We start from the raw sequence: 15,495 nt of genomic DNA, 5'->3' as shown, positions 1-15,495 counted from the left end.
AATCAAAATCAAATAAAAACAAGATATACGAACGGTTACCTTTCTTCATAACCCAATTTATCGTGGCCTCAATCAGTTACAGCTACAGCCATATAGTAGTGACATGTAACCGACATGGGTTACTCCCTAACTTCTTTCTTTTCATCTGCATACTTTTCTTGAACGGTAATGGAAAATTTTCTCTTCCAAAAATGGGTTTATTTTATAGATTTTATAACTAAGTCTTCTTCTTAAGGTTTGTATAATGATAATTGTGTAGCTTACAAATAATCTGATCGTATTATTGATATTATTTATTCCGTTTACAAGGTTGCATCCAGATTTTAACATATTTTGTTGGGTTTCGGAACCGCAAGTACTACCCTTATATCAAAGTTCAATCGATAAATTAAGATTTAATTAAGATTTAGTATACTGTCATTGTTTGTCGTGTTGACAGTCTTACAAGCAACGTCGCAATGACTTTTGAATTGTTGCTATGTAACTGTGGTGCTACAAAGACGTCCTATTGTTAAACCGCCAAAGTTGCATTTCGGGACAAGGGTACGGCGCCGCCGCAAGCTAATGGAGCGGCCCCGCCGCCATTCACAGAGCAGCGCATGCTCTCAACCATGTTGCAGCTCGCACCCGGAACAATGGTGAATCTCGCGCCAAGTCTCAGCTCGCACCGACTACTTTGGTCAAGCTCACACACCAAGCCACCGGCAACCCACGCTACCCATCCGACGTTGATTTCTATGTAGCGGAAAACCTAGCCAAGGTTTGCCTGGTTCCTTCAAATATGTATGGCATGCCAGAGTGCGCACACGTTCAGATCATGTCCCCGCGGTCACAGCCACCCACAAGTCACTGACAATCAGGGTCACCGAGATTTGCCTCACCCCGGGTCTTCCTACCGCTCAACCCCGGTGCCCCAGCATTCAGGCACCAGTGACACCTAGCTCATTCACCAATAGTTATTCCCGACCTTGAACAATCTTTTTCACGTTACCCGAACCGCGTAGATGCCAATTTTTTTTATTTTTTTTTCACATAGATTTCAATTATAATATGCAGGATCACTCACGGCCATTCGGTTTATTTATCTTAAGTCAGCAGGATCACATTCAGACATCATCAAGAACATAATAAACACTGAAATAGCATAAGAACGTGTGGCCGTTCCCTTAAAAACGCCTCCAATGTGAAAGTTTAGAATATCTCCAATTTGTGTGGTTCCAAATGATGCAAATTTACCAACCGTATGCATATTTGAGAATACGAATCTGGTCTGCTTATAATATCTTCGGGTTTTTAGGGTTGGGAAGCTGGCTGTAACCAATGGCAATTCATTCGATAAAATTATTTCAATAAATGACATCGCCCTGGAACAAGATTCGTAAATCCTTATGCTACGTTATTCGGCTTGAGCGACCACGAACGTATTGGTATCAACCGATCTAATAACCAGATTTTTCCAATCGGGTTCCTTGTACATGAACATGCGCCCTAAATATTGGGGGCCTCTTGTTTTGCCGATTCGATGGCTCACCGGTAACAAGCCCTGCCTAAGCCGCCTTAAATTGTATTCCGGCAGACAAGATACAAAAGGCTGGACGCTGGCGCTCGCTAGCCGTTCGCAGTTATAAACGCCCAAGTCTCGTACACGTTCCATTCTTAAAATAAAATCGAAAGGGTTTGACTGTTGATGACCAAAGTCTGTTCCGTGCTAGATTGCTTGAAGTTTCCCAACTTTCACCTTTTGGAGGTTTTTTTAGATGTAATTGGGAGATCATAATTCACCCGCAACATGGCGCTTTCCGTAGGGCACTGGCTCGGCCGGGTGGTCTAAATCTACACCTGATAAATGTGCGATTAACATGGCAGAGATACGCATTCATGACATTCAACCAAGTAACACATGTCATTTCATTTTTATTGACTTGTAGAAATTCCCATCCCACTATCTTCTACGCAGACCGGCGCTACTGCTCAACAGGGGCTGGAAGCAGACGTTGATTTTAAATTTAACATGCGAAATCACATTGTGTGAAATATGCGAAACGTGTGAATTGTGTGCAACGTGGTATAGTTTGTTGACACTACGAAAAGAGAAGTTATTCACCGTCAAGTATAAATACCCCGTTTCCCGCTGACAGTAAGCCGCATTTTTTTATATACATCAATAGTCATTCTGATCAGTATACACGACATGAATAATACATTTAGCCTTTATAATAAGTATCATTTACTGTCAGTCATTTTGTCATGTAATAAGAAGTGAAACATGTGCAGTCTTGATATGTTACTTTGTTAGTTGTCTCAAAAAGAGTAGCCTTTGCGGAGTTGTAAAATGTATTGTACGCTTAAAAAGCTGCGTCCTTAAAATAATTGCGAGTTCCATCGATAGAGCCTTTCTGTTTTAGAATACAGCTACCACTTATATGAAAATTATTACCTTGTTATGTAAGAATTAACAGGATTTACCAGATCAACTTTAAAAAAATCCCTTTCGACATGTTGCTTTTGACAAGGTTGTCTGTATCTCCGTTTGTCTGTCCGTCCGTTTGTCTGTCTGTTCGTCGTGAACTTGTATCGCCCGTATCTGTTAAAGTATATTAGCCAGAACGAAATGTTAAGCAGCTTTCCAAGTTCCAAACAAAGGGATAATATGAGAAAAAAAACATGCAGAAATGCCGAAAAAGAGCCTCTATTTTATTATAATATTTAGATTAGAATTTCAGTAAATTATAATAAATGTGTAATTATTTCAATTGTTTTAACATAATGATTTTAGATATCCCGAGCTTGGCATTTTATATAACATTTTTAAAGGACTAGTGAATCAATACACATATACTACACAGGCAAGTCAGTATAACAAAACCAAAATACTTTGTATGTAATTTCAGAGCTGCTTTATGTAGTCCCACCCATGCGCTGACTTTTGATTTAGAACAAAGAGCTGGATAAAATTCAAAAACAGTGGAACATATCAAATATTTAACCACCAAAAAGCAAATGATAAAACATTATAGTACCCCTATGCGCATGGGAAAAATAGCAAGCAATATATTGATGCATGCAGTACATTTAAACCCACGTAATGACAGCCATTGTTTATATATTGTCATATAATAAAAACACGTACATACACGATGTTTTCTCCGAGTAATGATACAATATATACATATGTCAAAACTTATGGTCAATACAATAAGATTTTTAGATACAATCGATACATTTTAACATAATAACGAGGTAAGATTACATTCAACGTGTTTACAAGAAACGATAAGAATTTTAATGCAGAATGTTACACATGTTTTAAAAATCAACAGAAGAAGAAAAAACAATTGAATGCATATAGGAAAGTCTCAAATGAAAAAACCCTCATTAAACAGAATCCAATCAAAAGTCACACACTCGTTGTGTCAAAACTTTGATACAAGTAAATAGATGGAAATTCCGGAAGATATTTTTTGGGAAGCGTGAATGTGTTGAGCTTATTTACCCTCACGCTTCGGTCACACATGTTGGCTAGAATGCTACAATTCTTCATCGTTCTTCACCTGTATTACATAAAACCATTTTTACTTAATGTCACGTTTGTCGTATATTTTCTTTTCCTTTAGTGGTAGGTGGTTTGTATGACAACTGCCTTTTGGTGGCATATTATTTCCAATTGCTAAGCTGCAAACATTTAATCAGGAAGATCGAATGTTGCTGTGACTTCTTCAAGAGTACTTTGTAAAACTGCCCGTGCTTCAATCTCCGTGCCTCCAACGAGAAGGGACACATCTGCGTATCCCACGTTTCCAATCTTATCGAGACAGCTCACATTAAAGTGTCCGATAAAATTGCACCCGTCTTCGTCAACAAATAATGGATTTGTTTGCGATGAGCAGTAGAGGTTAGCGGCAAAACCTGTTCCGTGCCCTGATGGACGGAAAGGTTTTGGTTCGGATTCTTTTTCTGCCTCAACTGTATCTCCCTTTTTGATTAACTTGAAAAAACATTTTTTAACTGATGGTTTATCATGCCTGTTGCTGTCAATATACATTCTTTCTACAGGATGCTTCTCAGGGTCGAAATCCGTGACCGTTTCCAGTCCATATGAATATCGTGCTATTCTTGAGACAATTTCTCTCTTGTTGTGACCAAATATCACCGCTCCTTTCAAAACAGCCAACCCTGCGTCCGGAGGCACTATAATTGATACATTGTTAAACGCAGATCTCACTTTTTCTTGTAGCAATTTCGAGTCCGAAAATCCACCAACCATCAGTATTGTCTTGCAATCCTGGGCCGTATTCTGAAAAAGTGTACTCACATGGCTAACTATCTTTTCTACTGTGATGTCAAAAAGTGCCAGTAAAACACCCGTGTGGAGTTTAAGTTTATCCCTGTCTTGGCGAATAAGTTGTTTTTCCGGCGAATCTTGCAGTATTTGCTTGAGAGTTTTTCCGGTCATCTCCTCAGCAAGATCCATCATACTGACTGGAATGCGAATGAGTGTTGTTCCAGCTTTGTCAGTAATATCTCGTTTCTTCACTTCAAAATTTCTTACCAGTTCTAGGTAATCTTCCATGTTTTCCCGTTTCAGTCTTTCGATTATGTCAACACCTTCGAACAAAGTAAATGTCATTGTGCAATAACATTAGTATTACAAATCTATTAATGATTTTGGAAATCTATGAGCAGTCAGATTTGAAATTAAAGAAAAAAAATACATTTGGTATATTCACAACTACAATTTCATTCAAACTTTGTATCAACTATATGTTTGGAGCGTTATACCGTAAGTATGACACTATTATTACAAATAAAATACAATGATGTGATCTAAATGTACCTGTTATTAAATGGAATAGCGCTAGAAACGCATCGTCTACATTTGTACCACCCCATGGACCCCCAGACGCCTGTGAAAGTTCCTTCAGTTTGCCTTCTTGAGTGATTTCGTGAACTGTTATGTCCACAGTACCACCTGCAAGTACCAACTTTTTACACAACGCTTCTGTTTTATACCACCCCATAAGACGATATTATATTATATATGCATAATTCCTTAGATGTACCTTTACCCCACAAAGACTTTTTTTCGATCAAACGGAAAAAGGTTTTCCAAGACAACGAGGAACTGAAGGTATAACAAATATTATTTTGTATATATATATATATATATATATATATATATATATATATATATATATATATATATATTCTGGAAGATAAACTGTGTGGTAAATCCAACATCAGTAATATACATATGGTATGACCTTATGCAGTATTTACTGTTCCAGAATTTATCATTTTTATATTTATTGCAATGTACGCACAGCCAAAATGTAATTGTACAAACACGAAGGTTTAAATAAAACAAAACAAAATCTAAGATTGATTTTTTTATATTAACCTTACTCGACTTACATACTATTTGTTTATTAGTTTTCTAAAAAAAATATAAAAAAATGATAAATACCGCCAGCATCCAAGACCAAGTATGTTGTTCCCGGTTTAAAAGAAGACACGGAAGTGTCGGAACTTTTTTCCAATGGCAAATGACGGCAATATATGGAAGCCGCCTCCGGTTCCAGACAAACACTCAACTGACCAAATGGTATGCCAGCCTAGATTAACATCAGTAAGAATTATAACATAAATGGCAAAATATACAAAGGAACTGTTATTCTAATGTCGCTTGGTACCTTTTATAGCGCATTCACCACATGAATGATACCTGAAACATATTATAAGCTAAGTTTTAAAACGATTCTAACAATGATGATACAAGTGTTTCGTAATCTATTTAGAATGGCAATATTAGGGTATACGATTATCTCATTCGTTTTATCAATGATGGCATTAAAACGACACAGACCATCCTAGTACTTAGACTCTTCCTGTATTTTTATTAGCAAAAAGCCCACGGCCTTAGGTCAAATAAACAGACAAGTGGAAACACACATGACAACATATGGACAATACAGAAAATCATCAAATACCTCTCTAGCTGCCTTGCGCATGAATTTTTTGGCTGGTTCACTCCAAATTGCTGGAACTGTGATAACCCAATGAATGTCCTTCTCCGTGATATCATCACGTAATTTGTCGGAAGAAGTTTTCATTAAATCCTCCTTCAGATAGCGGATGGACAGAGAAAAGACCGTACTTGCTTTAAGACGTTTACCGTCTTCATCTTCAATCTCCAAGGACATAGTCAGTGTCTGATAGTAAGAAACACATAAATTTATGCTTGAAAATACATTTACTACTCGATAATAGTAAACAACATTATATGTATTCTAACATTCACATCTACAGATGTCTTATTTATTATGTTTTTCGCAAAGATTTCTCAAATGTGAAATATGCAATAGGCATTTTAGGCATTGGTCATTGCAGAAAGGACTGATTGAAGCTACAACGACAATCCCAAATGTCCAAAACATACTATCATCTTGTTTAATGGCATAACCAAAGCAAAACAAAACAGATCATCATAAGATACAAACACGGCAACACAAGAGCCAAAATATAAATAAATGTTTTAACAACCATTAAAATTGTAAGCGAGTTTACTAAGTGTTGGAAAGTCGAATGTTTGTACAGTTGTCCCAATGTAGTCCAATAAAAAATATACTGATAATAGCCTGAAAACTTACTTCTTTGTCAAAGAGCTTCATTTTGAACCTCCGAAAGTAATACCACTTTTTGTGTTTATTCTCACCGGCTAGGTCTGCGTATTTCGTCTCTGCTTCGTACCCAAAAGCTTCTAGAGTTTTACCATCTGGCTTGATGAGGATGCAGGTTGGTCCTTTAGACGGAGATTTTGTTAATTATTCAGTTTAGTTTTATTCTAAAAAAACCATCGTTTAAAGGATGTACCCCATTATAAACGAATAGACAAGAATTGTTCTGTTGCATCGTTTTAAAAGCCTTGTTTTGTGTCGGTATGATCAAATCATTTTTTGAGATAAATGTAAGGAAATGTGAGAATGAGCACTCACAAACTGAGCCACGGAATTATTCAATAATATAGCGGACATTAAACGATGAAACCAAAACCGTCCAGACTTTAGTTTTATCAAACCCGTCTTGCTTTCGAATTTAGTCCATATTTAGTCCATATTATTAGGCAAATAATTGATACGGAGACAAAATTATGGTGAGAAAAAAAACAACAGTTTAAATAAGTTGATTCAGCTTAACATAATCACAATTCTTGCATCACTGTTCATCAACCAAATAAACTATATATATATATATTATAACATATCAAAATTTAACCTTGTACGTTGTCCTTTAAAATTTCCTTAACCCTGTACCATCAAATATTCAACTGACTTTCAATGATATTAAACAAAATTCCTAACCAAAACTTCTTATTTAACATCATCATTTACGTTATTACCGATTTGAGGTCTATTATTATATTAGGCCTGCTATAGAAGGACTTCCAGTCTAAACGAGTCCTGATTTGTATATATAAAACTGTAAACCAACAAACAGTTTTTCTGAGCATTTAAAGCAATAAGTATTTGATCAGCATTATGGAATTTTAGGAACTCGAGCTACTTGTGATGCGGTGATAAACACATTCGTCGCAAAAACGGGATTTTCAGTCTTATCTGTACCAAAGGTCCCTCACGATTCCAAATGCCCATTTAAATATGTATTATTACTTCATTTTCTTGATTTTAACATTCCGACTGCCAGTGCAATAATCACCAACTAACTGAATCCGCCCAGCAAACATTTGCTTCCTCTTGGAAATTACCATTGACGTGGAATTAACGTAATGGAAGTTTACAAATAAGAAAAACTATGCGCATGATAAGCTGCAGTCATCAGAGGTACACAGGTGGAGGCAGTATTGTCACAGTTGTTTAATGTTTGATGTTTTTAAAGGTTTGTCTCTTGTTTGGTGTTTGCTTGGCCTTTCACTATGTGCCTTTAAATAAAATCTTGTTTAAATCATAAGCTACTTGTCTTGTCGCAGAGTGATTCAATTGTTTCATTAGGAGTGCTATTTTTCATTTTCTATAAATATAGTAGTAGTTCAAATTCATTTATCAGGACAATCCCTGTATAAAGATTAAGAGTTTACAGGTTGGTAACTATGTCTACTTGAACCAAGGCCATTATGGCCATCAGTATACATTTAAAAGACACAACAGAAGCAGAAACTGCGCTTGCTAACTGGTAGCGCCATTGTAGCAAATTCACGGTTATCAAGCTTTTGGTTAATTGGCAATAGGTTTATACTCCTAGTGCAGAGAATGAACATACCTTTTTGTGAGACGAAATTGCCGCCGTGCCATGTTTTAGCATGTACTATTGTTGGATCCTTTTCGAACTCATGGCGAAATGAGTAGGCCCATCCCGAGTAGGTGGTTCCAAAGTCTATGCTGGCAACTACCAGGAAGGTCGACATTATCTCTAGTTCGAGTAATTTCTGGCAAGATATAAAGTATAATATATTTTGCAATTTCTTGTACATGTTTTATAGTGATAATGGATTGTATAGCCTTAATGTCACGATGCTATTCGGCTACAAACAAAAAGCCGAAATTGAAAAGCTTAAATTTGTCAGATTTGTGTTTTTTTCTGGTCCATTAATATATATTCTTAACAGAACTGTTTAGTTTACAATATAAAAATAGAGATATTGTGTCCATACTCGGACGAAACAGTACTATACGACATATTTATTTTTGGACAAACGGTGCGATAAACGAAATGGCAAACACACACACACACACACACACACACACACACACAAACACACACACACTTAAATCTGAACGATTCATGATAACTGCTACTGTTTTTAATTGACAGATGGCTACATTATGCAGACAATTCAGAGAAAACATCACTATGTTCAAATTTGATTTCTTTTTACTTCAAGTGTCTGTATTAAGTCGAAAGGTTTAAGAGGACAGCACTTTGTCATTGTCTTTATGTTGCTCAGTTACCATTGATTTGCTGTTAATGTCACACTTTCGAATAATAAGCACACAAACAAGATATACAGGAGTAACTATTATTTTCATTCTCCTGAAATATGTAGTAAAAAATCAGCGATATGTTGTGAACATGTCAGTTGCAAAATAGTTGAAACAAGGTTTGTTTCATTCTGTATTACACAGTAATGAAATATATTTCCGATCAAATAGAACCACTTTCAACGCATAAGCCAAAATTTATATTTCTGAAAAGTGACGATCTAAACAGAAACATGATCCCCGGGTATTTCCATATAAATTTCAATTGATTTACGGAGGTCAGACCCTGCCAAGAATATCTACAATTTTCTTGCCAGCCAGCACGCACCTAATTAGAGCAATGAATGACAAGCTTTTCTGGTTCCCATTAGCTGAACCTTTTTCCATCGCATTTTAACGGCAAAAAGAGAGTAGTCCCTTTACACCGTCTAAGTCTTGTAAGTCGAACGCAATCTCTCAACTTTAGGCCGGTTTCATCCTTATTCGGACGTTTAATAACTACAACTAACTGAACAATAAACAAATAATTCGCACTTCCTTTTTCCTTTTTCTAAACAAGGAAGTAGTTTGGTTTTCAGAAAAAGCTCAACAACTAGATATGCCTAAACTTGCAAGACTGTTCAGAAACGAAAGTACATTGTTCTTAAATTTACTACAACAGAACTAGCATGACCATCTCTGTATTCAATTAACAGTTACAATAAAAAAAATCGAGCGCTTGAAAGATCATATATGTTCACGCTGTTACTGAATTCGTTTCAATGATTGAAATGTTTTTGTTAATAACAATGTTACCAACCAGATTTAAGTAGATTGCTTGTGATTCTTTTTAATAAAACCTATACGTTACTGTTGGTCAATAATATTACTTCATAAGTACACCTACCTCTAAATTAAAAATGTTAATCGCATTTTTGTACAAACTGCTCTTATCCGAAGTATATTACTTCCGCCCTTCAGCAGAATATAAACCAGACCTAATGTTATATCTGAAACGACTGTTTGATCAATGGAAATCATTCTTTCATAGCGATATGCCTGACCAATTATCTAGCATAGATAAGCTAAACTGGATGTAGTCTTACAGCGGACTTAACACGTTTAAATGGCTTATTATTTTCAATTTACAAAAAAAATCTTTCATCTTTACTTTATCGTGACTGCCATATTTAGATATAGTTTATATCTAGTGCATAGTATTGTCTAAAAAGTTATTTTTTGCATAAATTTAATCTGCAGAACTATACGTTGCACTCTTTATTAAAGCGCATTCTCTCATTGGTAATGTTAATAAAAAAAGGGTAGATACAGGGCAAGCTACTCTGACGGTTTTAGACAATGTTAAGAAGGAATACAATTATACTTCTGGTACAGGGAACATAAATAGGTGAGCTACAACAAGGCGAATTCTATTTGATATTGTAATTTTAGTATTTACCATATGATAAATCTTTTTGAAGGACCCTCGTACCAGGGGACACCTTTTCGAGCCTCGATGTCTCAATACTGAATGAAATAATTTATTACGAAATGCATGGTCTCTAGGTAAAACCGACATTAAAATAGCACTTAAAGTATATCGTCGTGAAAATTTCGTACTTGTCTCTTTTATAGATCCATGGTAAAGCTATTTGTGCATGTTTAAAATGCACCGATTATCCTTTTATAGACCATATAGTGTTCTTCATAAACTTGCAAACAATCTGATTTTTTTTTTAATGAGCTCGACAACATTCAAACGTACAGAGACCCATCAAAATCGACTGACTTTAGCCATGTCGTTAGGGTGCATTAAGTTATTGAGGCGAAACCATCGAAACCTTAGAAATTATAATTTGATATTAATATGACTCACACGAGTATAACTCGCCCATTTCACAGCTTATTTAACTTTTGCTTGTTTACTTGCGAAATCAAAAGGCGCTCGATCCCAAACAAGAGCTATTACAAGCCATTGCGTGTAAATAAGTGCACGGTATGCTGCTTAAATGCTCCTGATCCATTCATACCACGTGCCCGGACATGTCGAAGTCAAATTAGTATGCAAGACACTTCCTGATTTAAGCCTCCTGGGTCGTCCGAATAACCTTGTTAGACATGAAAATAAAATAAAAGCCTCCTTGGTCGTCCAAATAAGCTTGTTAGACAGGAAAATAAAAGTAATACCGATGTAGTTTTTAAATGAAAGTAATATGCATTTCCAGAATTCAAGTCTTATGTCATACTAAAGGCACGCAAAGATGGTATGGGTATTTGATAAACACATAAAAATGGACCTCATAAATGCAATGTTTTTTGTATTCTCCAGTTAAATAAGAACGCGTTTGAATGTGTCCTGAAGCCAACAACAGTTCTAAAGGCGCATAAACAGTCATCACGAAGGTTAGAATTAAAGAAAAGACGTCCATATCTACCTTCAGAAACAGCCCATAAATGCAGCACATCAACGTTGGCCTCTGTTGCTTTGATACAATATGTGGTTATTTTCCTTCAAATTCAATTCTAAGGCATAATGTGTAGTTATATCTGTTTTTATTAAAAACAGAACAAACTATCAAATATGCCAAATAATAAATTTTGATGGAATTTCTGAATTTTACTGGACATTGTAAAAACGACTTTTACTCTTTCAATATGGCAATAACTGACCACTAAGTGTGACCTTGCATTTTGAGCCTTGCATCACGATGCTATCCGCGACCCACCTTCCCATGCTGCTGTTCATGTTCGGCGAGGTGTTTGAAATTCGAATATAATTAAACTTATGCAAGTTACAGCTGAGACACGATATGTACGGACGGACACACGATCACTGTCGATTATAAGCCTTCAGGGGCATTTTGTTAATTAATACTCTCACTCGGTCAAGGCCCTTTCGGCGGGTGCTCCGATCAGATTGTTTACTCATTCTTGTTTTTTTTTTTTGGAGCATACTGCAAACAGAATGCAACCCTGGTTGGAGCTACCTTGTTTTTTTAACGTGCACTAGTGTACTGCCACATGGGACAGCCATTTAACGTCCTTCCTAGAATACGATTATCATTTTAGTGTTGCGGCAGGAAATCGAACCTGCCACCCCTGGATTGACAGTCCAGACTGTTACCACTAGACCATGAATCTGCCACTTCAGGGGCGTAACACTTCAGGGAGGATAACAACTCATTCACAATCAGAAATAAGAACTGGAGCATTTTAAATCTTTGTAATTTATTTGTGTAATTTCAGTCAAGGTACATGTACACCATTTAGACAACATATAGTAAATATATAGTGTTCCTGAAATCCAAGTGAATGAATGGTGATGGATGAATTTTAACAGTGAGTTCTACATACTGAATGTCAAACATCGATAATGAATATATGTGATGAAGTAAAGCATGATATAAACTTATAAAGCCTTATGTGTTATAACAAAATGATGTCCTTGGACAAGTATTTAAATATTACACACTGTACTAGTTGAAAAGTAAGACTAGTACTTTGGCAGACTATTTTCACAAAAACTTAAGGATAAAAATATGTTCGAGTCATTACAAATGCAACTATTAAAAAATCATGTCTCCATATATTTCAATGTTAAAAGTGCATTCTTTTAGTAAGGAAGGTCATTTTCAGTTTTCTTCAGACATACATTTTTTCTTATCAATTTACATGTATTATTTAAAGAAAAAAATCTCCAACGAAATGGTGAATCGACTCATACATTCCGTATGTTAACAAAACAGCAAATTCCAAGTTTGAGTATTTGTTATAAACCAGTAAAAACGATGTTCTTAAAGGGACCCAGCTCACTGATTTTGTTGGCAACATTTTTTTCCAAATCAAGATATTTACTTATAACAATGAACAAACACTAACAGTAACTGACAAATATTCAATTGAACATAATTTTGTCAATGCCAAGCTTAAAATAATTTTATTTTCAATTGTGTACTTACTTTTTCTGAAAAATATATTTTTAAATAATTATTCATAACAGAGCTCTTATTTGAATTACTGATGACGTCAAATCATTGAAACAAGCGTTCTGTTCACAATTTACATAAAAATGAACATTTTTTTCGATGTACATGGGCTTATCAAACAGGTGAGCGAGTCCCTTTCAACATCACTGTCCAATTATAATCAACAAAACAATCCCCATACACTTAAACAAACCACAATATGTTTTGTTAAATCTCTATCTCTCGATTGTTCATGGAAATAACCCAAGAATCACACTTGTTACTTATAAACAATAAATCGATACAATGCCTGAAAGCCAAAAGGTTACTTTAGTATTGACTTATTTCTTTTTAATCAATAGTGACAAAATCTTAGAGAATCACACGTATGACTGTTTCCTGGGTAGAAACCAGTACTGGTGGCACCAGAGCATTCTCAGCAAAAAGGTTCTTTCTGTTTCTTTGTTTATTGTCACTTAAAGCTGCACTCTCACAAATTGAACGATTTGATAACTTTTTTTATATTTTATCTTGGAGCGTGCCAATTTTTGAGAAAGTGCATGAAAACCACAGATATAAAACTGCTGACAAAAGAGCAGATCGGAGTTTCCATATTTACGTTTGAAAGTTGATGTTTTATCGCTAAAAGCATAACTAACGCTTTAAGAGTTTCCATATTTACGTTTGAAAGTTGATGTTTTATGGCAAAAAATGCAATTTTCAGCAGTTTACCAAACAATTGAGATCTGTTCTATCTTTTATGACTGAATTAAAGCACAGATGTTTTCAAAAAGGTCAAAACATCAACTTGTGAGAGTGCAGCTTTAAAACCTCAATTTAACCTCTCAAAAATATTGTCGAAAAAAAAACAACAGAAGCGAGTATCAACATTAAAGAAACAATTAAGTTTAAACTAATACTTATTCAACAAAACTTGATAAAAATAGTATAGAATTCAAATAAAATCTAAATATCATTATTGCAAAAGTTTTAATAAAAATTTTAAATTGGGCAATGTGAGAGGTAGAGTGTGGTGTTAACGGAGATCAGAGTGATAATTTTACATGATTTTTGAAGAAAAATTATGCCATAAACAGCTTTTAAATAAGATGATGATTACCATTGATTGATTTAATTTTGCAAGGGCTTAACATTTACAATTTGTCACGAATCGATCAGATCTAGAATCAAACCGATGGTGGAATCTAGAACAAGCAGTCATCGAAATTAGTCTTTTGGATGAACTAGCCTGAATTCATATACTACAGCTTGGCATTACATTTTTGAACAAGCCCTGCTATTTAAAACCCAGAATTTGAGCAAGTCCGGAAAGCATTTTACCAGTGAAGGGCTTGCGGGCTTGTGCTAATTTCGACTACTGAACAAGCCCAACAGCCCTGCACTGGTAAATTGCATCATGGGCTCCCTAATTTTACAGTGCTCCAGCAAGGATTTGAAAATGGCAGAGTGCTAGGTCAGAAAGGGCACTTTTGATGCACATTGAATAACCCTAAATAGGGCACTTGTAAAGGCTAATGTTCAATTCTTATTGTGTATGTGTTGTAACTACTTTCAATACTAAATAGTTTGTTATAAATACCTTAGTTGTTATATTTATTTTACTGCCTTCAGAGTAAAAATTGTGTATATTTTTATTTTTATACTCATTTCTTAAAACTGACTCTCAAACAAAAGATTACAGCATGGTGTAGTAAAAAGGCCGGAGGGTGCTGGAAAAGGGCAGCAGGGTGCCCCATCCTGCTTTTTAGGCCTATGTGGAGCACAGCTAAAATTCTGGATATTACATAAGCTTGGCTTGTTTAAAATATATGATGCCAAACATTAGTGTAAGAATTTGGGCTTGTCAATATCAATTTAACAATGCTTGCTAATAATCAATTAAGGGTAACACATATTTTAAACCTTCCGATACTGGAAAAATCAATACAAGACAAAACGTGAAAAAAGACCTTAGAAATTGAGAATGATCTAGAATTCAAAAGAAAAGCTATACACAACTCATTTAATGAAAGTTTCAGGAAATAAATGATCTTGTAATTTTAAATAATAATACACAGATACAAAATTTAAAGAAAAAAAAAACAGAAATTAACATTCGATAATTTGAATTTGTTCAGAATGTATCACAAATATGATAAATGAGGAAAAAAACAACAATAAGCTAGTTTGTATTGTATCCCTGAACACACATGAAAATAAGCATCAGGAAATGTTTATTATTTCCTGAAGTAAGAACATTGACATATACTAGTATTATAGAAGCACCTGCAATATCTTCCTGTGAATAATACATTATATGTAAATGTTCCCTACTTAATTTCTATTAAAGCTAGGGCCTAGCATTTAGATTATTAAAAACTTTTAGCTTGAAATCAAATATTTACAAGGACTGCATAAAATTACCAGAGACCCCAGTATGTCAACCGAAATTGGGTCGAAAAACCTTCGGCTTGAAAATCTTAGGGAAAACACATAATATTACAAAGGAAATATAAAGTTGAACCTTGTGGGCTAGAACTAGCCTGGCTCAAGTTCCT

At 35.2% G+C, this 15,495-nt stretch overlaps 1 protein-coding gene across 1 annotated transcript; it reads right to left on the bottom strand.

Annotated features, from left to right (window-relative positions):
* Positions 1–2,673: 2,673 nt before the first annotated feature.
* Positions 2,674–10,011, bottom strand: LOC128203550 (heat shock 70 kDa protein 12A-like). Its single transcript, XM_052905007.1, has 7 exons — positions 9,880–10,011; positions 8,275–8,440; positions 6,648–6,799; positions 5,988–6,209; positions 5,465–5,612; positions 4,835–4,969; positions 2,674–4,605 (listed from the first exon to the last, which is right to left on the bottom strand). The coding sequence occupies exons 2-7, from the start codon at positions 8,417–8,419 to the stop codon at positions 3,683–3,685; spliced, it is 1,725 nt and encodes a 574-aa protein (XP_052760967.1). The 5' UTR covers positions 8,420–8,440; positions 9,880–10,011; the 3' UTR covers positions 2,674–3,682.
* Between the last annotated feature and the right edge of the window lie 5,484 nt (positions 10,012–15,495).

This window comes from Mya arenaria, chromosome 9 (genome assembly GCF_026914265.1).
Source record: "Mya arenaria isolate MELC-2E11 chromosome 9, ASM2691426v1".
Taxonomy (NCBI): domain Eukaryota; kingdom Metazoa; phylum Mollusca; class Bivalvia; order Myida; family Myidae; genus Mya; species Mya arenaria.
Note: the sequence above shows the minus strand (reverse complement) of the source record. Positions and strands in the feature narration are given on the sequence as shown.